The sequence below is a fragment of the Bombyx mandarina genome, chromosome 01 (genome assembly GCF_030267445.1).
Source record: "Bombyx mandarina strain Sakado chromosome 01, ASM3026744v2".
Lineage (NCBI taxonomy): Eukaryota > Metazoa > Arthropoda > Insecta > Lepidoptera > Bombycidae > Bombyx > Bombyx mandarina.
Window position 1 is genome coordinate 1,979,620 of NC_143208.1, and position 25,476 is coordinate 2,005,095.

Consider the following 25,476-nt stretch of genomic DNA (forward strand, 5'->3'; position numbering starts at 1 on the left):
AGCGGTGCTCTTCAAAAGGGGTCGCCCTCCGAACACCACGTTGGGCATCCCTCTCCCGACAAAGCCCACTGAGTTTCTTGCCGGATCTTCTCAGTGGGTCGCGTTTCCGGTCCGGCGGTAGATTCTGCGAAGCACGGCTCTTGCTAGGGTTGGTGTTAGCAACGTCATCAGGTTTGAGTCCCGTGAGCTCACCTACTAGTTAAGGCGACGCTGATATAGCCTCTAAAGGCTATCAGCATAGGTAGGAAAAAAAATTTATTACATTTGAATTTGGAATTTGTCATTTTTATATGATTGCTCATTTTATTTTCTCATTTTGGCGCCTATACATTATACAATATTTTGCGATATTAAAATGGAGTGGGGTGATAAAGGGAACCGAATCGCTGTGATTGCATTACACAAAGTAGGTATGGAGCCAAATGCAATTTTTAAAACTCTCCATACGCTTGGTATTATTAAAATGTTTGTGTACCGGGCTATTAATAGGTGCAATGAGACCTCCTCTGTTTGTGACAGAAAAAGATCTGGCCGTCCACGTAGTGTTCGTACGAAAAAGGTGGTCAAAGCATTAAGGGAAAGAATTCGAAGAAATCCTGTCCGAAAGCAAAAGATTTTATCTCGGGAGATGAAGATAGCACCTAGAACCATGTCGCGTATTTTAAAAGATGACTTAGGACTTGCAGCCTATAAGAGACGTACTGGTCATTTCTTAACTGATAATTTAAAAGAGAATAGGGTGGTAAAATCGAAACAACTACTGAAGCGGTACGCATAGGGAGGTCATAGAAAAATTTTGTTTACGGATGAGACATTTTTTACAATTGAGCAACATTTTAACAAACAAAATGACCGTATTTATGCCAAGGAAGCTTCCCAATTAGTCGACAGAGTGTGGTGGGGTATTAGCTATGAAGTAGTGACTGAGCCATACTTTTGTGAAAAAGGTATCAAAACATCGGCACAAGTGTATCAAGATACCATTCTTAAGAAGTTAGTGAAGCCCCTTAACAACACCCAGTTCAATAATCAAGAATGGTCCTTCGAACAAGACTCGGCGCCAGGTCATAAAGCTCGGTCTACGCAGTCTTGGTTGGAAACGAATATTTCGGACTTCATCAGAGCTGAAGACTGGCCGTCGTCTAGTCCCGATCTTAATCCGCTGGATTATGATTTATGGTCAGTTTTAGAGAGTACGGCTTGCTCTAAACGCCATGATGATATGGAGTTCCTAAAACAATCCTTACGATTGGCAGTGAAAATTTTTCCCATGGAAAGAGTGCGTGCTTCTATTGATAACTGGCTTCAACGTTTAAAGGATTGTATTGCAGCCAATGGAGACCACTTCGAATAAGCTTTTTGTACTTTAAATTGTTTTATATTTAGGTATGTATTAAACTAACACACTGTAAAAGTAATAAATGTTATTTGCAATAGATTTTTTTTTTCCTTCGTCTCAATATTTATGGCAAGACCAGGTATATAAAAATGAATTGCTAGTCTCGCTAAAACTCGAGAACGGCTGGACCGATGTGGCTAATTTAGGTCTTAAATTATTTGTGGAAGTCCAGAGAAAGTCTAAAAGGTGGATAAATATGAATATGCCCGGAATTAAATAAAAATAACAATTTTGTTTTTCTTTTCATGTCCCCCCCCCCCCGCCGGACGGAATTCTTTTGTTTGTTTTATGTTTATTTCATACAAAATCTTAGGTCTTTTATATATCGATTGGGGCGCTACGAAGTCTGCCGGGTCAGCTAGTTTTATATAAATATTAGTTCAATTTACCTGATTACTAGCTCGTAGTCTCCTTAGGGCACGCCTCGCTTCTTCTTCCCATTGACGGGTGATGAGTAAATATCTAGGGGATTCAGGGCAAGCCGGGAGTAGGAGGAGTTGTAATATAGCTGGGCATATCGCAAGACCTAAAACAAAAACCAGTTCGCCATATGAATACTGCTAAAAGCATGTTTCTGGTTATGAAGTAAAAATAATAGATACACTTTTATTCTTAAGAAGTTTTTATGGCCTTTTGATCCGGTTCTTAGACCTTAGAAGCCACCAATATTGATCAAAAGCCTTAATATAACGGGGAATTCACTTTGGGTTCCATGAAGACCATAAGACCAGCTCTTTATCCATTTCCAATAAAAAAAGAGCTAGAGAATGAAGGTGTTAAATATAAGCATTTAAAAGAGTAGAATATTGAGATAATGTTACCTAGTAAAATCGGCCATCCTTCGTCTGTACCAAGAATCTGTTCGATGCCTAGAACCTGCGATATGAGTAAACCAACGGTAACGGCTAGTTGGTTGACAGTTCCCAGACCGCCTCTGAGATTCAGCGGAGCGATTTCCGATATGTACATTGGCACTAAGGATGTGTTCAAACCTGTACGAGAATTATGTTATTAAGAAAAGCCCACCAAATGAATGTTGTTTTCTTACGACGACACGTTAGGTACTCATAATTATTAACGTTTTTACTTTTGAGACTAATGACACATAATATGAGACTTCATCATTATTATCACAGTCGTCCACTGCTGGACATAGGACTCTCCAAATTGACACCACTGAGCCCGCACTCTCTCTCCCTCTCTCTCTCCTCTCTCCTCTCTCTCTCTCTCTCCTCTCTCTCCTTTCTCCTCTCTCTCTCTCCTCTCTCTCTACTCTTTCCTCTCTCTCGCTCTCTCCTCTCTCTCGCTCTCTCCTCTTTCTCTCCTCTCTCTCTCTCTCCTCTCTCTCTCTCTCCTCTCTCTCTCTTCTCTCTCTGCTCATGGACCTCTTGCCGGCCACCGTTCGGAGGTCTTGTATTAAGAGATGACTTGTCGATCACATAAAATGTCAGATTTAGTGTGTTATTTCAACTTTATGCTTTTACGAGCTAACTCGTCTTATCTTGAATTGAGTGGGTACTTGAACCCCTACACATCGTAATTTGAATGCCCTTAAGACATGAGGTGGAAGCTTTAATCGTAGATTTACAATGTACAAAATGTTTGTGTAATGACGATTCCACCTTTCAATCTAGAATGGCAGGATGGCGGTGCTCACTCTTTACTCGTGGGATCAGATAATATGTCACCACCCGTAATTAAAATACTTTACAAAAATCAATTTGGATACTTTTATTTATCTCGGGGTCCCAAAATTCTTCAACTTTGAAATCGATTATACCTATAGAATCTTATTTTGAAATGGTCGCATCGTAACTAAAACTAAAAAGCTTGAAACTAGAACACCGATATGCAAAATGTAAAAGTGGATACATACCGCAATTGACGCCTATAATAAATCTGCCGAAGATGAGCAATTCGTAGCAATGTGAGATCTTGGTAAAGCCCATGAGACTCGCGCCGCTTATACCGAGAATGTTATTGAGCAATAATCCTCCTTTCCTAAATTAAAGATACTCTCGTCAGTCAAATGGTTTTTGTTGGAGATAATGCTCTAAATAATCTTGTTGTGTGCGTATAACGGGAACGTAATTAACTTAAATTTAAAGAGAAAATTTTTCCTTAAAAACCTTAACTTTGCAAATTCGAATCTGATTAAAATGGACAGCTTTATTTACCCGGAAGAGCTTTGTAAATAGTACTAGCTATTCCAATAACCCGTTAAAAGGAACTCGAGAATTTTAATGGCCAAACTGGATTAGAGCAGCGTCAAAACGTCAGCAGGGGTGCATAACAAGATTTTCTTTGGAATAAATTTAAGAGTTTAAGATAAATTTCTTACAATATCAAAGGATCGAGTAAAGTGCTTACATTACACCGCTTAAAGCTAGCGAGGCGAGAAAAAATGTACTTGCCTTCCGAAACGGTTGGCAATCATGCCACCCGAGAAACCCCCGAGCATTCCCCCGATAGCGAAGATGCTGACCGCTATCGAGAACAATGAGTTGACGGTGCCGTCGTGCAAATCTATGCCGTATCTCTTCTTATAAACGTCCTTCATGAAGTTTGCGATGTTCTATAAAAAAATAAACAATTGATTTCTTTCTTTTTAAAAACTAAAAGATACGTAGAATAGGCCAAATTTATTACTTTGCTAGGAGCGTTGATTACGCCGGTGTTGTATCCGAATTGCAGCATCCCCAACACCGCCGCTAGGATAGCGTATGACAGGAAGAATGTGAGGCCCTGTGGGTGTGAGCAAAATGTTCCTGTCAATCAAATATCTTACGCAATTGCATTACATATTTGTTATGTATAGATGTTAATCTAGGTACAAACATTATGACTCTGAAGAATAAATGTCTTGAGTCCAGATGATTGTACCATCCTAAAAGGCTTGAAGTAATGAGGATCTCAATTCGTCTGCAAATTTTCTTTTATTATTAAGCAGGCGAAGTTAACGACTTCTTACAAATTGATATCGGTTCTAAGAGCCATCACATTTTGAGACCCAAGGTATATATATTTTTTTTAAATAACGATTGTCAAGACGGGGTATTGTGTTCGCCTATTTCTGCTGCAAACCTATGCGTTTGAATAAGCGGGACAATAGTTAAACTATACGATTGACATGTTGACTTCTTTGCGTCGCAGTATGTCTTGTAGTTTGTGTGTTCCGGTGACTACGTAAAATCAAGTGAGCTCGTTTGTATGTTGGCAGCAAAGTGCATAGTAATGTATTTATGTTCTGAACCGCATTAGTAATGCTGGAGTTGACAGCTCTTGCCTGTTTGTCAAGGCTAGCTATAGTGTGCGCGGAAGTGTTGGTCACCGCCTGAGGTATGTGAGCGGCAGGGCGGGGGAGGTAGATAAACGTCAAGCTAACTAAGTCTGCCGTCGACCACCGCGTCGGTTACACGATTCAATTGTTCTTGCCAGTCTGTTCCAAACATACACGAGATAAAATATCCTAAGATGGGTCCACCAATTACCCGACCAGTGTAAAATGTATAAATGTGTAATGTGTAAAATATTTCATTTACAATGTGCACAGGTTTTTTTTCTCGTATCGTAAATAATAAAATATAATAAACACTTTTGAATATGGATTTTTAGTTTAACCAAGAAGTAGAAAAATACAATATTACAATTAGGTGTACCCATTACATTAATTCTAACATGTTATTCTCAGATTTATCTGCACTTAATTAAAATAACGTGTGCGTCTTGTCAATCGCGTCCTCCCCCGTCTCACCCCGCCACATACCTCAGGAGGTGACTAGCGGTTTCGCGCGCACTATAGTAGAAACTGTTTATAGATGTGTAATCTCGCCTGTTCGAGCAGCCTGAGTTTTCTTCGTTGAGTGTGCTCCTCAAGTCTGTCGACATATTCTCGCAGTTCTTCGATCTCTTCCTTCACCTGTTGCACCGTATCCAGCTCTTGCTTGATGGCCACCATGTCGCGTTTGACCTACACCATAAAACGAATTTAATTTTCTATTAGTTTAGTTATAGTAAGTTTTTTGTTTTGTTTTACTTCGATAGTGGCTTTGTTATTTCAAAATGATATACTGTATGCTAATATACAATAATTATATAAATAAATTATTTTTAGAATTTTTGAATTTGACTATGCTTAAAAAAAGTAATTATCTGATATGTTTTGTGTGCATTCTCAAATTAACTTTTACATTAATTAAGTGTTTATGTTAGATTCTCTTTCAATGATACTCACTATTAAATATAAGTGTATGATACTTTATAAAGATGATCTCTAACAGAGTAGTAACGTAATACGTCGCTGGTATTTCGATAACGATTATACACTTTATTACTTACTACGCAGGTGCATAAAAATTAATCCGGTAGTTTTTACTATCAAGTCCTCGAAGTGAAAATTGTCTTCATTAGTCAATGTTAGCAGAAGTCGGACAAACAAAGCAAATTTTGCACCCTAAAGCTTTATATTCAGTATAGATTTTTGTGTAAAAGAATAATCCAAACAATTCAAAATTAAAATCTATTTAAAAAATCAATTGTTTTGTTTTTTTGTTGTTTTTTTATTGCCTTTGTAGGCAGACGAGCATACGGCCCACCTGATGGTAAGTGGTCACCGTCGCTCATGGACGTCAGCAATGCCAGGGGCAGAGCCAAGCCGCTGCCTACCATAAAGTACTCTCCGCAAGCCTCGTTTGAAGAAGGACATGTCATAGCGCTCGGAAAACACCGTGGAGGGGAGTTCATTCCAAAGCCGGATGGTACGTGGCAAAAAATATCTTTGGAAACGCACTGTCGATGAACGCAGCGGTTCCAGATAATATGGATGAACCCTGCTCCGATGGCGGGAGGTGCGATGATAAAAAGGAGATGAGGGGATCATCTCGAATAATTCCTCAGAGCATTCCCCATGGACCATCCGGTATAAAACACAGAGAGAACCGAAGTCCCTCCGTAGACCCAGAGGTTTCAAGCGATCCGCGAGAGCAGGACTATCGACCATCCGAATAGCCCGTTTCTGTATGGAGTCAAATGGAAGTAGCTGGTATTTGGGAGCCCCGGCCCAGAGGTAAGAGTAGTACTCCACGCGAGGTCGGACCTGCGCTTTATAAAGCGCAAGTCTCTGTCCAGACCTGAAATACCGCTTCGCTCTGTTGAGGACTCCCAACATTTTAGAGGCCAATTTGGCTTTACCTTCCAAATGACTCCGAAACTGGACATCGCTCGAAATATCGACCCCCAGAATCCCGATACTCGCGGAAAGCTGCAAGGATACTCCTTGAAATTCCGGCGCCATGACAAAAGGGTCCTTCTTCTTGTTAGAGTATGAAGATTCGTAGTTTAACTCCACAGTAAATTAAGTTCCAAAAATCTAAGATAATACTAATAGTTACAATTTGCAGACATTGTAATTTGTATTCGGCAAGTTGGTAACAGTAGTGTAATTCGGAACGTTCGGGGTTTTCCGATCGATATCGACCTCCGTACTTTGGGTTCTTGGCAATATCAACCGACAGACAGAGAGCTGCGGACTTTAGGCAGCTTTCGTTCGTTTACACTTGCCGAATAATTGATGAGTTTCGTAAGACACACTGAAATTTCGTCTACGAATTATAATTAACAGGCGACCCTGCTGCACACCTTCTTGAATTTAATTAAGAATTGAACAAAAATTTTTGATTAATTATAGTCATGTATGTATTTATGGACAAAGATTATTACTGGTGGTAGGACCTCTTGTGGATCCGCACGGGTAGGTACCACCACCCTGCCTATTTCTGCTGTGAAGCAGTAATGCGTTTCGGTTTGAAGGGTGGGGCAGCCGTTGTAACTATACAAGAGACCTTAGAACTTACGTCTAAAGGTGGGTGGCGCATTTACGTTTTAGATGTCTACGGGCTCCAGTAACCACTTAACACCAAGTGGGCTGTGAGCTCGTCCACCCATCTATGCGAATAATGTTGTTGTATGTTGATACAAAAAGAAAATATGTGTTGTAAGACGCACGGCAGGCAGCGGTTTGGCTCTGCTCCTGGTATTGCTGAAGTCCATGGGCGACAGTAACCACTTAGCAGATGGGCCGTATGTTCGTCTGCCTACAAGGACAATAAAAAAGACACACCTCGGAGACTTCACTTTGGCATGACTCCACGCTCTTGGTCAACTCTTGGAGCTGAGTCCTGATCTCGCAGAGCGCGACCGTTGTTTCCAGCTGTCGGTCGCCCCGCTGCAGCTCGTCCAGTTTTGCGGACAGGTTCATGCTCATCACGTTCACCTGTCTCTGAAGGCTGATCGAAATGTTTAAAGATCAATCATCTAATCCATTCTTCAATTTTATTATTAAGATAATATAAAAAAAACTAGTGACCCCCCCTCGCTTCGCTTCGGAAACTGTGATTTATGATTGATTTTTCCATTATTTAATGGATATTATTATACATGTAAACCTTCCTCTTTAATCACTCTATTTATTAAAAAAAAATCGCATCAAAATCCGTTGCGTACTTTTAAAGATTTAAGCATACATAGGGACAGAGAAATCGACTTTGTTTTATACTATGTAGTGATAAAAATTTACGTTGATTTGCTTCATTAAATTCGATTTTCGTATTGCTGTTCAGAGATTAGGTTTCTCAGCTATTTTGTACTTGTTAGTCACGTCCGTAGCCGTAAGCTTAAAGCTCGGTTAGCGATAAATACCTATAGCGACACGAGCTTTTGCCGGCCAAACGATCTAAGAGGCTCGGAGAAGCCAACAGGCGCGCGATGAATAGAAAGCCGACTTAAGAGCTACACCTAATTCAACGCTTGCTTCATTCTGTTGTCAACAGGTATACTTATAGTTCTTTAATTCATTCAGACTAGGAAACATACTGACAATATTGAAATTTACATATTTAATATCTGGTTCGATTTCTAAATAGGTTCGATATTAATAAAGGATGCTTTAATGTAACGCCATTTCATTTGCGGGTTCGAATAAAGATGATCATACAGTCCTTTAGTACCACAACAAGCCTGCAGTTACTATCCCACAAAACGTGTATCGAGCACAATTTAATATTACACCCACAACGGGCAAGTTAAGCCAGGACGAATACTTATTAAAAAGTTAATTTAAATTTATCGTCTCTATCTATTCAATTTCTTTGCCGACGATCATCCACTATTCATCTTCGTTTCATATCAGATTTTCAGTTGTATACGATTTATTTTCACGCAAATGAAGTTGTATAAATGAATCCGTGAAGAGGAGAGTGTGCAATCAACTTATCGCACGTATGTACGTTAAGGTTTCGTCAAACAGAACGCGTAATTAGCGCGCGTCAGACCGCTAAACTAACGGCGCGCTATGACTCCGAGATGTGTTGTACTACTATGGTAACATACCGTCAAACAGAGCTCCAGCGCTGTAAGTATGCAACGCTCAGTCGCGGCGTTAGGACGCTTTGACGTCAGGCGTTGTAATTTTTTACAAATTTTATTTTAGCGTCCGAGTGAATGTGTATTAAAATACTGGATAATGCCCGAAAAATTGATAGAAATAGTTAGGAAATACCCATGTTTATACAATGCCACATCTGAATCACTCGATATCTTAATACTTTTAAATTTTCACACTGCTATCGAAAGGCACTATGATTTGGCGAATGCGTCGCGTTAAGGAGCGTTGGGCTTATCTAGTCAATTTGTGTGACATGTAAAGAGCGCGACGTTAAAACGCAGCGCTAAGTACGCGTTCTGTTTGACAAAGCCTTTACAACAAGTAAGCGTTGTAATCTCGTTATTTCGTCGCCAGACGCTCAAAAGGCTAAGCTTAAAACCGACCATCAAATTGAGGCTTTTGTTCCCTACCGCAACGCGTTCTCGAATTTCGTTAAGTACTTTCACGTTCGTGTTATCAGTTCAGTAAAGGTAGGCGTTTCAGTTCGTATTCATAATATGAGACTATTCAATAATGCGAAACAATCGGTCCTAGTTTAAAATTCAAATGTGAATGCAGTGATTTTGTTTTCATTTGATCTACAGTGAGTGAATATGATAATACAACGGTTCAGAGTTAAGCTGTAAAATGTTTAATGCGACAGTTTCGAACAGAACACGCGCTCGCACACACAAACACACGCACACTCTACACAATGGGACACATTATTAACACACACATGCAAGCACGCTTCCTGCCTCTTACACAGAGGTTTTGCGAAGTGTTAAGCGAAATTTTGAGGGAATGGTATTGAAAAGTGATAGAGATCGTCATGGCCATCGAGGTTAATCACGGTGTGCTATGTCCGATGTCATGAGAAGGAACAGTGAAATGAGAGAAGGCCTCCGTAGCGCTCGTCTGTACACCCTCATATCTGCAATACAAGATACTTCGGATGCTAAGCCATAGGTGTGAAAAAAATGTAATAGACAGGCACATTGACACACATAATCGTTATGAATCGACAATGCATAATGAAGCCAGTTAAAAAGGCGGAAAGCTAAGTCCTCTGTCGCTAAGTCACACGTACCTAAGTAGAAGCTCCCTGAGAGTGGCTTCGTCCTCCTCCGTCGTCGCATATCGTGTCAGCTTGCCTCCGCCCTGCCGGGCCACATGATCAGGTACCACTGTGTGAAAACTTCCTTGTTTATTTATTTTTTCTAGAACCCGCCTAAATGACCGCCTAGCCAGGATAATACATACGGAACGCGTTTACGTAGAATCACGTTACGTTCCGACGAGGGTGACGATTGTCGGTCTATTCCTAGATTTATTTTTATCCCGCCTTGATCGAATGGGGTGACAAAATGAATACAAGGACCGTTTATACCTGTCTTGTGGAATTCGTTAAAGGTTTACCCAAACACCATCGAACCGATGTCAAGCACCGCATTGCCAATTAGCTTCGATGGCCACGACTGAACGAATCCCTAATCAAATATTTAATGTTATGAAAGTATTTTGATGTGCAGTAAACAAAATTAAATCGTTAACGTTTAAATATTATAACAGATAAAATAAATAAAAATGAAATTTGTGAAATAAATATACAGCGTCACACTCTAATTGAAAGTTTTTTGCATGGTTTATATGTACAAATCGAAAACGCTGTTATCAATCTTAAGTCGACATGTTGTTTAATTTTAAATTGATAATTGCATTTCTTTCTGCAAAAACAAAAACCATCACACCTTCGGGTAACAAGAATCGGGCCGACACGCTTTCGTTGAATGGAAATAAAAGGGTTGTGTAATAAAAATTATCGTAACAGCTCTACGTTGTAGCCGTAGCTGATGTCATGCTACGGAGCTGTTGCATGTTCCGTGACGGCCTCGTTGTTAATAACAAAAAGCACTCGATTGCCGTAAATAAAACTGTGCCGACGGCGTAATGATTGCGATCTGTGTGCTCAGTGCGAGTTTTTAAACGTTCTCGATAGCGTAAAAGTTAGCTCATATTTGTATGGAATGGTGGTAAGACCTCTTGATCGGTCATCGTTCTCGTCGAATCCGTCGCTTGCGACGAAGGGCTCTACGAGTAAATTAACCCTCAGACACAGCCCACTGAGTGTCTCGCCGGATCTTCTCAGTGCGTATAGCCTCTCAAGGCTATCAGCTTAGGTAGGAAAAAAAAAGACCTCTTGTGAGTCCGCACGGGTAGAGGTACCACCACCCCGCCTATTTTCGCCGTGAAGCAGTATTACGTTTCGGGTTGAAGGGTAGGGCAGCCCTTGTAAAACTATACTGAGACCTTAGAACTTATATCTCAAGATGGGTGGCGCATTTACGTTGTAGATGTCTATGGGCTCCAGTAACCACTTAACATCAAGTGGGCTGTGAGCTCGTCCACCAACCTAATCAATAAAAAAAGGGATCGTTTGCCTTCTTTTGCCGTTAGGGGTGCTGTTCCAACTGCATACAAATTTGAGTTAACTTTAACGTTATCGAGAACGTTAAAAAACTCGCACTAAGCACACTGCATTCATTCATCGCATTGTGCTTGCGGAATCGAGCCTAGTTCACATGAACAATAAAAACTGACATTTTATTTGCTGCATTAAAGTCGACTTGGAGTGGACACGAATTTTTACTTTAACTATGTTTTTTGTAAGTAGTTGAATACGTATGCGCACAGCAATAGTACCGGTCTGATATTTGCACGGCGCTCAGTAATGTAGACCTGTTTCTTTTAAATCTTACACGTATTTATGCGTATCCAAAACTACTTAATTTGTTTTATGTCTTGTGAATTGTTTGTGTAGAAATGAATATTTGTTTTCAAATGAACCAGATGTTTAGTTTCTTGTCGATTCTACGTGCAGTGCTGAAAGTGCATTCCGATTCGGTGGTAAAGTCATCATGACGGATTAATAATAGCGTCTGTAAATGCTTATAGAATAAAAACCTTTTGGTAATTTAATAATAATTATTAATAACTAGCTGACCCGGCAGACTTTGTAGTGCCTCAATCGACAAATAAAAGACCTAAACTTTTGTATAAAATAAACATAAAACAAAAAAAAAGAATCCGTCCGACGGGGGACACGTCAAAGGGAAAAGAAAATTGTTATTTTTATTTAATTCCGAGCATTATCATATTTATCTACCTTTTAAACCTTCTCTGGACTTCCACAAATAATTCAAGACCAAAATTAGCGAAATCGGTCCAGCCATTCTCGAGTTTTAGCGAGACAAACGAACAGCAATTCATTTTTATATATATTGATAGATAGTAGTTATTATGAATTTGATAATTAATATGTTGGGTGCTTATCACAGCCTTAAATGTTCTGAGTTTGAATAATCTTCATTAGAATCCATTACTTACGAAAGCGTTACTGATTTCCAAATGTATATCGAAATGAAAAACTTAAAAAAAACCTTGAATCAAATTAACAAAATTACATTACCTCACGTAACAACGGGTTTCGTGAAAATTTATTAGTACATCAAGTACGTTTCACGTCACATTAACATCTACATTGAAATAAATATTCATGCAGCGTAGACGTGGATGAATTTAATACGAAATTTCTGTTAAAACCGTATTCCAATGTCCAGGTGACTATATTATCGGATAACATCCGGATTAACACCCGGTCGAAACGATCGAACTATCTTAATTATGATTGTTGAATTTTATATCAAAACCATGTGGTTTTGGGGGTCGTTGTGTCTGAAGCAAACCTACATAGTTATTAGTCCAGAATTTTGTAATTATCTCATATTAAGTTAGTTCAAAAAGGCAATGTAATTTTACTTAGTGACGATCTATATCTAAATCTATTGATGGGGGATTCTCTTTGAGCTTTTCTCTCTCTTCCTAACTATTTATCACACAGGGTGGTGGGGTCAGCTTTCCTCATTCTACTCCTCCACTACACTCTGTCTTCGACATCCTCGTCAGCAACATTGCATTCCCTTTTGTCCTTCAGCACTACATTTTTCCACCTTGTCTTGACTGTACGTCTACACTGTATTCCAATTACGAAGTCCCTTTTGACACTTCTTAGAACGTAACTCTTCACGTTTCGCATAGTTTGAAATTTTGAAATAATAATCATTTTTTGTCGTAAATCATAATTTAAAAATACACAATCAATCTCAATCATTATACAATTAATTCACACACACAATAACATAATAATAGCATCTGTCAAATGGGACTTCGTAATTGGAATAGAGTATAGGTCTACGAACGTGGAGGTCGAGCAGCAGTGCCAATTTTTTTTGCTGGTGGTAGGACCTATTGTGAGTCCGCGCGGGTAGGTACCACCGCCCTACCTACTTCTGCCGTGAAGCAGTAATGCGTTTCGGTTTGAAGGGTGGGGTAGCCGCTGTAACTATACTGAGACCTTAGAACTTATATCTCAAGATGGGTGGCGCATTTACGTTGTAGATGTCTATGGGATCCAGTAACCACTTAACAACAGGCTGGCTGTGAGCTCGTCCACCCATGTAAGCAATAAAACAAAAAAATTCGACGTATGAATTAGAACTTTTAAATCTCATTTTTTATCAAACCCATGGTGTGTTTTTAAAGGTTGAGGTTACGATACAAGAACTTTATTTAGGGGCGACGTTGTTGATTGTGCAAACGGCTTTATGCCTCCTTACTTATTATGTGAATCAGATAATTACTAGCAACGCCTCCCGCCTTCGAACGGGAGCGGCGGATATTGTGCTGAAAGCATTTACTACCTTCAACCTTTGCTTTCGCTTTATAAATATCCATTTATAAATGATAACGTAATGCGAGTAATGAATACTTTGCCTAATAAAATATAGCGAAATAAGTAATTCAAGTGAAAACCGTATCAAAATTCATAGTTTAAACGAACCAACATCTATATATATATATATATATATATAGACGAAAATAGCAACGATTTTGTGTTAAGTGATGATGTTAGTGCAAATTTGTTCTTATTCTCACTGTTGCTATGACGTGGCCGGCTTATTAGTACGGCGTTCGTCGATTAAGTCAGTGCTTCATTGAACACATTTAAATTTTCTTTCGAATAGACATTGACGACCGTCTGACAGAAGTTAATTCTTTTTTCTTCACCGGCTACTTGCTGTAATGTGACACAGAACGGCCCAAGTAATGCATTACCATTCTTGTTGCTTGTTTACGATATTCATGAATACGAACGTTTGACTAACACAGCATGTTAACTCGAGTGGAGTGGGTCCGGTTTACTTCGCCTCGTAAAGAGGATTGTTAAATAGAAACATGAGCTAGGGATGGGAGTCCTGTATGTACCAATAAATCGATAAATTTCACCATTCCAGTTACATTCTATCGATAATTTAAACTTTTTCTATATATTTTTTTATGTTCTCGTGATTTTCAGTTAAGTAACTAAATATTCAAATTAGCAAACTTCCGCAAAGCAAGCCTTAATCTTTTCCGGATTTTAAATATGTAGACTCCGATAACCATTTAATATCAAGTGAACCATGATCATAAAATAAATGCCCGAAACTATTATAAATTATATATATGTATTTTTTTTTCAAATTGTTGCTTACTACCAAACATAGCATTGATTTTTAAAACTAACTTTATTTTGTAAAAAAAGTAGGTACCAATGTTTGAATCATGAAAATTTTCCCAAATATTTTTAACTTGAGCAACATTGCGGCACGTCACCAAATCTGCAGTGCATCGTTTGCTTGCATCGCATATTTCCGTCGCCGAGCTAAATTTCGCGCCAAATCCACATTTTGCTCTTAGCTTAGCCACAGGATTAGGAAGAAACAGACACGTATTTGGCTATGACGTCGCTCATTGCTTATCTACCTTGTACATGCATAGCGGATGGCATATTGCTACAAAATAGATTTACATTGTTATTTATTTTATATCAAATAACAAGTTTCAATGTCTATTGCGTTGGTATTTCATCAAATTCATAATACTACACTAAAGTTTGATTCGCTTTCTTTAATAATGAAAACAAAAAGTATTGAACGAAAAGAGTGAGAATTGAATTGATTTCTTTCACACCGTACCTTCTAACAGCTATAGAGCGTTTCCTTACACACACAAGCCCCAATGTGTCAACTACTGCGAAAAATAATCTCCAGGATTCTATTGTTGCTAATTCGCTTTTTGCCCAACTAAATGAATTCGTGTTCCCCGTTGCAGCTTATGTTTACCAGACACGGTTAATCTCTTAAGCGCAGTTGAGTAGTCGTGAACATGAAATACATAAAAGTACTTAGCAAAAAATCCATCTATTCAACCGAATCGTCGCGACTGATTGAAGTAACCGATTTATAGACAATGCATATACTCCTGTGTATCAACTGCTGTATTAAATGTTTAGATAAAAATCTATCGAATCCGGTCATGAGTAAAATTGTTCAACGCGATCCAAACGTTAATAATAAGGGTATACAGAGTTCTTGTTGGGGTAGAATGAAAAAAAAAGGTAACCACATTGTGCCAGCCCTATTGTTGATTTGATCGTAGTTAATCAAACCCGCAAAATTACAATTTTCGTAAGTACTGGTGGTAGGACCTCCTGTAAGTCCGCACGGGTAGGTACCACCACCCCGCCTATTTCTGCGTGGAGCTGTAGTGCGTTTCGGTTTGAAGGGTGGGGCAGCCGTTGTAACTATACTTTAGACTTCATATCTCAAGGTGGGTGGCGGCATTTACGTTGTAGATGTCTATGGGCTCCAATAACCACTTAATACCAGGTGGGCTGTGAGCTCGTCCACCCATCAAAAGCAATAAAAAAATATCTAGGAACCGTGTTGTGTGTCGCGATCAATATATCAAGAACATTAATTTCTTGTCAGAATTCCTGGGCTGAGCCCACAAAGAGAGATCACGAGCGATATAATATTGCCGGCCACTCCCGTACCCAGGAAGTATTTTTAAAACGTCCATCCCAAAATGTGCAGGAATTTTTGTTTTAAAAAAACGTTTGTTTTAAGTTACGAGTTATTTCGTAAATATACACGTGCCCCATTATGTTTGAATTCCACTGTTAGCGCAGCTGAAACCGCGGACCGCGTGTATGTAATAGTAACCTCGTTTGAAGAAACGCAAGAGCGCTAAGTGTTTCCGCAGACTAGAACGGAGTTTCTTCGAGAGTGTCATGAGTGGCGAGAGTAAACTCCGGATGCGCACTGTGGGACAGCGTAAAGGTTCCAGATAATATAGATGAAATCTACGTTATTGGCAGGAGATGCTATGTTAGAAATGTTTTTGGAGTTTACTCCTTTAGAATCGATTTACATATATAGGCCCGGGGTATGAAAATTATGGGGACCAAAATCGTACTAGCATGTCACACGAAATGCGTTATGCGCATGTCACACGAAATGCGCGCCGGGCTGCTGCGCCGGCAGTCCGCCACAAAGCCTCGTACTGATCGCGCGTTTCTCTCATTATTGTATTTTCATATATTTGTTAGTCGTTTGTTTTGTGTCTCGTTAATTTGTTAATAATCTGTAGTGTATCGTGTTGTCGTAATATAGAACTATTTCTCGTATTGTTTCGTTTAATTTTTTATATCCAGTAAACTCCAGTCGTGCGTCGGAGCGGACACACACACTTTTTTTTTATTTTTATTGCTTAGATGTATGGAAGAGCTCACAGCCCACCTGGTGTTAAGTGGTTACTGGAGCACATAGACATCTACAACGTAAATGCCGCCACCCACCTTGAGATATGAGGTCTAAAGTATAGTTACAACGGCTGCCCCGCCCTTCAAACCGAAACGCATTACTGCATCACGGCAGAAATAGGCGGGGCGGTGATATCTACCCGTGCGGACTCACAAGAGGTCCTACCACCAGTAATTGCGCCAATTATAATTTTGCGGGTTTGATTTTTATTACACGATGTTATTGCTTCACCATAGAAGTAGGCCACGACGACGTGGTGATGAGATCGAAGAATTAACCCTCAGAACGGAACAAAGGGCGAATGAGTTCGTTCACGTATATATGTACGTACTTATGGAGAAACAAATAAAAACAAGGCCGTTATGTATTTAAAACCGATACGTGCACCATTAAAGTTGAGTGTGAGCCCATTTCAAAATGAAACACGTTAACAATTGCAGGTCACAGAGCCGCGCGTTCAACTTTCTCGGCATCCTGTGTGTTTTTATTTCTCGCTTTTTGCGATTCGTTTTAAAACGATACGTTTATATCGTTGGCTGCATAACTTTTTCTGTTGTAATAAATCGCTTTGAATACTTACGAGTTTTTCAATTAGGTCGCCTAGTTACGTAGCTTTTGTTTTAATGTTATCTGTTAATCCGCGTTTTTTTTTTAATCGAATGAATATGATCGAAAAAAGAATTGAAGAATACAGAGGTTTTTTTTCTTCGAAATCTCCGCGAATACGGTGGAAACAACTGTGGTACGTATGACGACATTCTGGTCCTAAATAAGTGATAAGTTAACCGTAAATGACGATAAGGTATTAATTGTTATAATTCCTCTATGCCGTTTCGTCCAAGGTGACATGCTTTTGGTGAATTGTGGTTACCGGTCCTTATATAAATAACTGTAGCATAAAATATAAACTAAAAAAGCGATTAGCCACGTAATCTAAAACAATGATTGCGTTGTGATGGTTGTTAAAAAATGTTAGAATTATAGACTTCATTCACCGATTTTTAATATAAAATTGATCGAATAAAAATGACCAAAAATCAAACATAATCGTTGACACCTCAAGATTTACATTCAAAGAAAATCTGATCAAACTAAACGAAGAAAATACGGGTAACGTAAAAACATAACTGAAACACTTTTACGTTGAAGTTTGTTTTCAAAAAAGGTTCATTGATGGCGCGTATAATCAACTACCATACCAAAAAAAGGAAACAATGAAGTGGCTTCAGCAACAAAGGAGAATTGTACTAATAGCCGTTTCTTTGTACATAATAATATAGATTATTTTTTGCCTACAGCTGCATTTTAATTTAATTTCTTATTGCTACGCTTGCCGGTTGCTTGATTTAATATTCATAATATTTTGTAATATGCACTTAGAGTGTATGATGAAACATTGACACCAATGTTAAGTGATAACGGCTATGAAAAAAATAACTGCATAAATCACCTCTACTGTGATAAAAACGACATTTTTTTGTGGACTGTTGTAACAGCAAAGATGTCCTTCGCCATTTTTTTAAGTGCTAACCGTACCGTCCTTGATGATGGCATGAATACACGCCCTAGATATTCCGAGCTCAAGAGGTTCTTTAATTACTAAGTAACTGCCGTGACCCGGCGGCGTTACCACTGTATCCTCGGCCACCTATAGCCTGCGGTTTCAACAGCGCGAAAGTTTACGAAACACTCGAATTTCTTCTCACTCCTTTGACATTCGGAGAAGGTGTGGCGGTAGCCATCATACAACGCAAGATACTTGATAGATGCCTGAATCTCGCTTACGACATTTTCAAGATAAGCTTGCATATATACAAGTTCCGAACAACAACATTCGGACTGTCGGTCTACCGAGCAATATCACCCGCTCGGTGGAAGATCTTTCCTCTCGTCGTTTAAGCCTCCCCACAAAGGCAAATGTTTCGGCGCAACGAAGTCAAAGTAACCGCAATGAATAGCGTGCACTCGGTATAATCAAATTCGCGCATTGAGTTCATTGCGTGATTCGTATGAACTCTGTTACGAGAAACTTGCTTTCGGCTATCTTGTCATGTCTCTAGGAGCATTAACGAGATCGAGTTATTAAAAAATGTTAAATTACTTTTTTCTTTTACGATTGATCAAAGTGTATATTTTGCACTACCTCGTCATAACTGACCGACTCAATGGTGCAGTATTATTATTATAGATTTCTTCCCCAAATAAAGTTTTAACGGAACCTTTGTTATCTTTATAGGTGTCATAGTGAAAATTTATAAAAAAAACACTCAACAAAAATCAAGTTATTCAAAAAATTCCGGTTTTAAATTATTTAGTTAGTTACAACATTAATTAATGTTTTTGTTGTACTCTATGGCTACAACGTCTTCATTTAAGAAAAGAAAGTGCGGATATCCCTCTTAATACGCAAAGAAAACTATCAACAATGTTGTGCACATTGTCATTGATTTTATATTTCACTAAAGCTTTAGAACACGCAATCGTGTAGTTTGGATAACGAATGATGTATTTAGTTTTCGCAAAGCTATATAGTAATATCAATCGTAATTACCCATTTCGTTCTGCACACAATCAATATCATTCGACGTTTATACCGTAGATTTACACATACTAACATTCTTTTTATGAGCCTTGACAGGCAGACTAGCGCACAGTCCGTTTAATCGGCTATTGCAGCCCACGGGCATCATCATCTGAACGTCATCGCCCACCGTTCATAAAAATGAAGTCGAAGCTTAAATTACATTGCAACGTCATTACGTATGATGTCATTAGTATCAACGAACACCTGTGCTTGCGATAAGAGTAAGATTAAAGATGATAATATGATCGCAGAAGAGGGAGAGGAAGAGGTAGACCTAAGAAGAAATGGATAGACTGGGTGAAGGACAATATTGTGTTAGAGGGGAGTGAGCGAAAAAATGGTATACTGGTATGATAGAAGAGTATGGAAGGAGAAAACCTGTTGCGCCGACCCCAGTTGTCTGGGAGAAGGGCAGGAGAATGATGATGATGACTCGTAAAAAATAACCAAGCAGAATGTTTTTTAAAAATGATTCTCTAAGGATAAATTCACAATGGACATACTAATGAAATAAACCATCGTGTCACATGTCAAGGAATCAATATTATTACCTTGAGTGAGACAGGTGCTTCCAAGGTTGTGTATTATATTTTTAATCAACAATAATAATTTCTATCCTGTTTAAAATGTAATAAAAAAATGTAAACTTATATTTTTAAAGGAGCTATTTTTGTATTTACATATTTCGTATATTTCGGAAACGGCTAGATTAGTTTGGATCATATTTATATTTAGACTAGCTATACGCGTCCGCTTCGCTGGGCATTTAAAATTAAAATTATTATTTCTCACCCCCACAAAGATTCTCATCATTAACGTCCCCGGAACTGGTGTAGGGAGTCCAACACTCACATAAATATTAGCCTATCCATTAAGTACATGTATTTTCTACACGGATACCAAGTTTTAAGTCAAGCGGATGCATGGTTCAGTAGTTATAACGGAACATCCGTATAAACCACTGTAGATTTATATCTTAGTATAGATGTGGTTGGCTTTTCTTTTTATTATTTACTGTAACATATATTTTTTATAATGTCGTCTCGTAAATCTCTGAGGTACCTAAATTGTTATGCGCAATCTGGCAATTCCGACACAACAAGGCAACGTTACCTAAATAATTTTCAAAAATGTTTTGTATCAAATTGCATTATTTATAGACTTCGCTCATATATAGGTAATAGAATGGAGAAGTGAAATATCATTCCGAATTCATAGGGCCCAGAGAAGCTGGGTCACCGACGTGCTCGATTAATAATCTACAGAGATATCGAAAAGAACAAACTTGGATTCAGAACTCTCGTCGAACTTTCCTTTTATGCTATTTAAAGCGATATTCTTGTTTCGCAAATAGATTAAACGCGATTTTAATTTTTGAACTTTATTAAAATCGTTCCGTCAAAGTTATATTTTGTAGTTGTGGTAATACTGGTGGCAGGACTTCTTGTGAGTCCGCACGGGTAGGTACCACCACCCTGCCTATTTCTGCCGCGAAGCAGTAATGCGTTTCGGTTTGAAGGGTGGGGCAGCCGTTGTAACTATACTGAGACCTTAGAACTTATATCTCAAAGTGGGTAGCGCGCATTTATGTTGTAGATGTCTGTGGGCTCCAGTAACCACTTAACACCAGGTCGACTGTAAGCTCGTTCACCCAGATAAGAAATAAAAAAAAACAAAAAAAAAGGTCTTACTTCTTTACCGCGTCGTTAAAATTCAATGTGCAATTAGGTGTCTTGCATCCAGTTTTATATGATATCGCCTTTTGGCATTAAAAGTGTACAATTTCCAAAAATATTCGAAATTGAGTTAATATGCGTAAACATTTGGTATCACCAGTATTTTTCTCATAAATACTGTCAAAAGAGCGTAAGTTTACCTATGTTTTGACTACATTAACAAAATTAATACATAATTTTATCTTACTTTAAAAGACAGATAATGTAACTGGTAAAAAATAATAAATAAATGTTACAAAGATGATTAATATTAAGAATATTACATGTTAAACCTTTAAAACCACTCTCATGTAAAATTAGTAAGTTTATAGATTAAACAGTTTTAATGCGAAAAGGCGATATATATTTTATGTGAAAACTGCATCAAAAACTGCAACAGACAGAGTCGTCTTTACGTTCGTATGTTTCGTTTGGCAGTTTCCACGTAACGTCGTCTTGTGAAAGTTCGGTCGTTTTCCGCATATTGCAGCTCCCACGTGCGGCGTCGCCTCGTTTCGTTTTTGAGTTGTCGTCGAAAATTGTGATTTACGTACGAAACTAACTCTGTATTCCGGAACGTTTCCATTCCCCTCCGTGTTTGGCCTCTCCTTGGCAGCCCTCGTTGGATGCTCGTGAATTGGTACTTTATGTTACGTAGCTCATTGGATATTCTATGTACATGTGATTCTGAATTTCATATTTATGTACCGAAGCCGAGTCCGTGCGAACGGGTGATTTGAAATTTTCAAATCGCGAAAAGAAGCTCGCAACACGTAGGTAGTTTTCTATGTAAATTATTTGAGAACTGTTTTATTGCATATTGCTTTTATTTATATTTACCTCCATATAAATTATTTATAAAAAAATTACCTATAAATAATAGGTAGGAGTTTGTATTTCTGCCGCGATTTTTAAATTGATTAAAGTGATTTGTAAATTCAATAAACACATTCTTAGTTTGTAGATAAATTAGTTGACTAATACAAAATGAGAAGACAGGTGATTCGAAATGAACTATCTGTAGACCGTGTTTATGTATACGTACCAATATATACTATATGTTAGTTACATATGTGAAAATCAGTTTGTTTGTTTATTACGCTTTCATGCCTTAAATACTGTACCGATGAGCATGAAATTTTATGTACACCAAGCGGGCGGCACAGAAAAGGGCATAGAGTACTTTTCGTCCAGAAAAAAGTATAATATGTTCTCAAGAGATATAATTTATTTTTCTACATAAAGGTAGCCGCGTTTAAAGGCCATATGTTTATATGTGAATAGGCCGCTATCAACTGTTTTTTTCTTCCAAATAACAACAAAAGAAAAGAAAAATATGTCGTTATTGTGAACGAATTTCGATCATTGGACGAACTCTAGTACTGAATTATTCTAAACAACGTTTAAGATTGAGGATGTGACCAACGTGACGACAAATCGAAATGTTTTAACGTCGGAGAGATTTGTAGTTTTAAGGGAGACTCTCAGTACATTCGTGTGTATCGATGCACAGGTGTTCGAATCCCGCCGGCAGGTACCAATTTTTCCAATGAAATATGTACTTAACTTGAATATGCTCACGATTGACATCTACACCCAAAATTATAGTTTGCGTAATTATTGGTGGTAGGGCGTCTTGTGAGTCCGCACGGGTAAGGTACTACCACCCTGCCTATTTCTGCCGTGAAGCAGTAATGCGTTTCGGTTTGAAGGGTACGGCAGCCGTTGTACTGTTAAAAGTTAGACCTTACAACTCATGTCTCAAGGTGGATGGCGGCATTTAAATTGTTGATGTATATGGATCCGGTAACCACTTAACATCAGTTGGGCCGGGAACTCGTCCATCCAACTAAGCAATAAAAAAAAACGATTAGTTTTCCTATAATAATCTTCATTTTTATCGCTAAACCAGGATTATTTTGGAAAATTCTCATAATTCGAAATGAAGAGATATAAGGTGTAGTTCTCACAATTAAAGTTGCTGGTGGGAAGCTAGTTTATTAATCTGTTTCATTTTTGTCCATAGTGATACCAAAATTGTTAAATTTAATAAAAAAGTAAATGTATCCTCGGCTTATTTGTTATTTTGTACAAGATAACTTTATTACATACGACTTTGTTGTTTTTTTAATGACTAATATAGTAGTACGTGTAGCGGGCTGACTTCATTATCTACCTTACGAAGGACGAAACAATTTCCACAGTACAATGTAACAATTACGTCCAAGGTTTGGCTTTATTAAATGCAACATTGTATGTATCATTAAATAGGGAAGCCCGGAAGGACACTTTAGCACATTGACAGATGTTAAGATGGTAATACTAGAGGTCCCGCAGTAGTCGAAATTCGACTATAATTAATTGGAATTGTAAGTTTGTACACTACTATGATTGTATTTTCAACGTCAAGACTACACTATAGAAAAATATTAATAAAGACAAAAAATATTTAATCTATTCTCAATTTGACCACAGACATCAAGAACAAAACTTTGACATTAAATATTATGCACGCGTGTGTGCGTCAAATACATGGTATGTAGTGTGTGTAATGTTTTCTTTATTGATTTAATGTATCTTTTATGCATTATTTTTAAAAAATATTAGCATTGTGCACTTCTTCTCTATATTCTCTATAAGTGTGGAAAATTTCATACTCCTCCGTCCGCGCAATTTTCGTAAAAAGGGATACCAAGTTTTTGCTTCACGTATTAATATATAGATAGTTCAATTAGCGGTGTATATTGTATGTGAGGTCGGACTTTAAAAGTCCTTGAGAGGGAATTAGCGCAGTGTGAGGTCGTAAAAATGTAACGTTGCGCAATTCTAACTTGTTTTGTGATTTACTAACCAGTACTACATTACTGGTGGCAGGGCCTCTTGTGAGTCCGCACGGGTAGGTACCACCGCCCTGCCTATTTCTGCTTTGAAACAGTAATGCGTTTCGGTTTGAAGGGTGGGGCAGCTGTTGTAACTATACTTAGAATCTCAAGGTGTGTAGCGAATTGACGTTGTAGATGTCCATGGGCTCCAGTAACCACTTAACATCAGGTGGGCTGTGAGTTCGTCCACCCACCTAAGCAATAATTTTTTTTACAGGAAATAAATTAACAAAAATTCCATTAAAAAGGTTACGCAGTAAATAGTTTATACAAAACGTTTCCCAATGATATCGGGACTACTACTGGCAAAGCCAAATTCGGATTTCAAGTTTTTGGTTCGAATTCAATACTCGCTACGGAAGAAACTTTTCAATTTCGATTTTGTAAAACGAAGAAGTTGTATGAAATTTTTGATTTGATATCTCCGAGGCGACCCCGACGCGACGCCGGACGCTAACTCACATAATTACATTTACGCTCTAGTTTCAACGCCAGCTATGGACAAAGGGAGGACTCTGCATCGGACTGCTGTTATTCTGTATAAATTATAACTTTGTATGCAACGACTCGTTTCTGAATAGACCCCATTAGTCCACACGCGAACCTCTTTCGAACGGTAATATATATTTTAAATACTAATAATATAATAATACTACATCGATTCTCTTATGATATTTGTCAAGTATTAAGGACAAATTCATGTTTCACTAAATTATCGAAACACGACAAAGTAGCTCGTTTGTAAACGCCATTCCGTATTCAATATCTCCGCGGATGATTCATTTGACGTGAACATCTTTGATGTAAAAGCTTTTCGATGATATGTCAAATATTTTGTTTGTGTATTTAAGAGAGACTTTTTCTCTATGTTGTTTTTTTTCTTCACATTCGTTCGATGAGTATTTCGTGTTTGTTCAGACGTGTACACTGTTAAAAAGATTTCGTTTGAATAAATCACTTTTTTTTTTTAAATCATTTAATACGAACATCGGAATTCTTTTTGTAGTCATCGATAAAGCATACATTAGTTCTATAGGATCGATATTGTGAAAGTTAAAGTTTTGCGGTAGGCAGCGGCTTGACTCTGCCTCTAGCATTGCTGAAGTCCATGGGCGACGGTAACCACTCACCATCAGGTGGGCCGTATGCTCGTCTGCCTATAAGGGCAATAAAAAAAGGGTGCGTGTACTTATGTACGCGCGTAAGAAGTTATACTTTATTTTTATTAATTTTTTTCCTTTTTTTATTTAAATTTTAATCAATTTGAAAAAAAATCTATTAAACAACATCCTCAAACACGCATATTGGACATCCCTTTTCTTGACATCGTATAAATTCGGTAATTCTCGGTACGGTTCGGAAAATTCACCTGCAGCTATACCTATTCAGACTTGCCAAGTTACGTCGGTCGTATAGTAATGAGAGATTTAGTGGGTCACTTCATTCTGTTAATTTTGTGTCACGGTGCGCGCGCATCCTAAAATTTCACTCTCATCAATTTTTCATAACGCGCCTAAAGAAGTATAACTTCAAAAAGACTATGCGAAATATATTGGATTTTGATGTTCTTATACATCTTTGCAAATAGCAAAGAAATCTTAAATAAATCATCTAAAGTATTCGTGGTCTAGAGCATTCATTCGGCTTACTCGTTATTAAAGTATTAAATTTTCCTAAACAAACACACAGTTAATACATGCACGTTTGATTTGAAGGAATGCCAACGGTTTTAAAACTAAAATATTTTTAAATTGGCGTTATTCTTAATAG

The 25,476-nt window shown here is 38.1% G+C and overlaps 1 protein-coding gene across 7 annotated transcripts in view; it reads right to left on the reverse strand.

The window, feature by feature from the left end:
• The window catches only part of LOC114246477 (glucose transporter type 1), a 168,983-nt gene that overhangs the window by 12,399 nt on the left and 131,108 nt on the right, over window positions 1-25,476 (reverse strand). For all 7 annotated transcript variants that reach the window (XM_089740397.1, XM_089740391.1, XM_028179018.2 and 4 more), the window contains 8 exons: window positions 9,910-10,006; window positions 7,518-7,683; window positions 5,232-5,369; window positions 4,049-4,144; window positions 3,814-3,974; window positions 3,276-3,400; window positions 2,221-2,391; window positions 1,789-1,925 (listed from right to left, as the gene is read on the reverse strand). In XM_089740397.1, the coding sequence (XP_089596523.1) occupies window positions 1,789-1,925; window positions 2,221-2,391; window positions 3,276-3,400; window positions 3,814-3,974; window positions 4,049-4,144; window positions 5,232-5,369; window positions 7,518-7,683; window positions 9,910-10,006 (1,091 nt within the window). The remainder of the gene's footprint in view (window positions 1-1,788; window positions 1,926-2,220; window positions 2,392-3,275; window positions 3,401-3,813; window positions 3,975-4,048; window positions 4,145-5,231; window positions 5,370-7,517; window positions 7,684-9,909; window positions 10,007-25,476) is intronic.